This window comes from Trypanosoma theileri (assembly GCF_002087225.1).
Source record: "Trypanosoma theileri isolate Edinburgh chromosome Unknown TM35_Tth_127_V1, whole genome shotgun sequence".
NCBI classification, from domain to species: domain Eukaryota; phylum Euglenozoa; class Kinetoplastea; order Trypanosomatida; family Trypanosomatidae; genus Trypanosoma; species Trypanosoma theileri.
In genome coordinates, this window is record NW_021639969.1 from 8155 (window position 1) to 9557 (window position 1403).

The 1403-nt window shown below is 40.5% G+C and overlaps 1 protein-coding gene across 1 annotated transcript; it reads left to right on the forward strand.

The window, feature by feature from the left end:
* Positions 1-931: 931 nt before the first annotated feature.
* On the forward strand, positions 932-1402 carry TM35_001271060 (uncharacterized protein; the record flags this gene model as incomplete). The annotated part of the gene is made up of 1 exon (XM_029031830.1): positions 932-1402. A coding segment is annotated over one exon (471 nt), but the record flags the coding sequence as incomplete, so codon positions are not given.
* Position 1403: the final 1 nt, after the last annotated feature.

Here is a 1403-nt window from a genome sequence, read left to right on the forward strand (position 1 = left end):
ACAAACAACAAGAAGGGTGATGCAGACAGCAGCAGCAGTATCAGCAGTTCTGTGTGGGTGCGTGTGCCACTACTGATTGTGGTTACACTGGCCTGTATTCTTGTGTGCTGATTGTGGTGGTGACTCAGGTCATCCTTTGTTTTCTTTTCTTTTTCTTGCATACATCCCTACATTCTAACTAATCTTCCACCTGTTGGGATTTCTTTTCTTTTTGTTTGTTAATGTTCATGTGTTTTGTGTGTTTTTGCTCTCTGTGTTTATCCTATAATAATAATTATTATTGCTACTCCATTGTGTGTGTGTGTTCTTGGAGACTCTCACTCTGTGTGTGCACCTGGGCTTGCACTGTAATGATAATGATGAACTGATTTTTTGTAGTAAGGAAAAGGAGAAATGATAATAGCAGATGAATTTATATTTATAATTGCGCACATGTACACACATATATACTTACACCCATAATTGGTGTATATTTCTGTGTTTACTGGGTATGTTGGGCTAATGGTTAATATCTGTTTGTTTGTGTGTGTGTTTGCTGGTGCGTTGTGTGTTTTCCCCTGTACGGTTGGTAGTCTGCTTTCTGCAGAAAAAAATAATAATAACTGATACACCTTTTTATTCATAATTGCGTATTAACTCAATCGTAAAGAATGATTTGTGTTATTTATGTGTTTGGAGGAGCACTTAGTTGTGATCTTAATTTCATTTTTTTCTTGCGTTTGTTTCTTCACTGTGTTTGTGGTGAGCGTTTATTGAACACTTTTTCGTTTATGCTGGTGACATTGTTTTGTGTGACTGGTACTTATGTTATGCTCTTCATATTTTTTTTGCCTCTCTGTCTCTTTAGTATTGGGTGCTTGTTTTTATTTTTTTTGAGTTTCTTCTACATTTAAGTGAACCAAAACAAGAAAACACAGATATTGCTGTGGTGATGATGAATCGTGTGCTATTTTTTCTTCTCTTGGTGCTGAGTGCTGTTTGTGTGGGTGCTGAGGCTGGTGTGGAAGCTGCAGGGCAGGATGTTGAAGAGCAGGCTACTGAAGTACATGCTTCTCTTGGTCATCGTCCTGGTATTGCGGAGACAAGAGAAGGATTGGAAACGACACAAGGTCTTGCTCCTGGTCCTGGCCGCAGTGAACTTGTTGGAGATCATCATAAAGGTCCTGAAGCGGATCTGAAGGGCCCAGATGTGGATTTGAAAGGGCCTAAGGTGAACGTGGATCCGCAGCATCAAAGAGGGAAAGAAGAACGGCCTGCGGAAGATACTCAAGAAGTTGGAAACCTGCCTGAGAGGGGAAATCACGCAGGAAAAGGTCAGAACCATCATGCACAAGCTTCGGTTTCTGAACCTACTTCACGTTCTCCTAATACTCGTTCTTCAGCAGTTCTTCCTACTACATCAC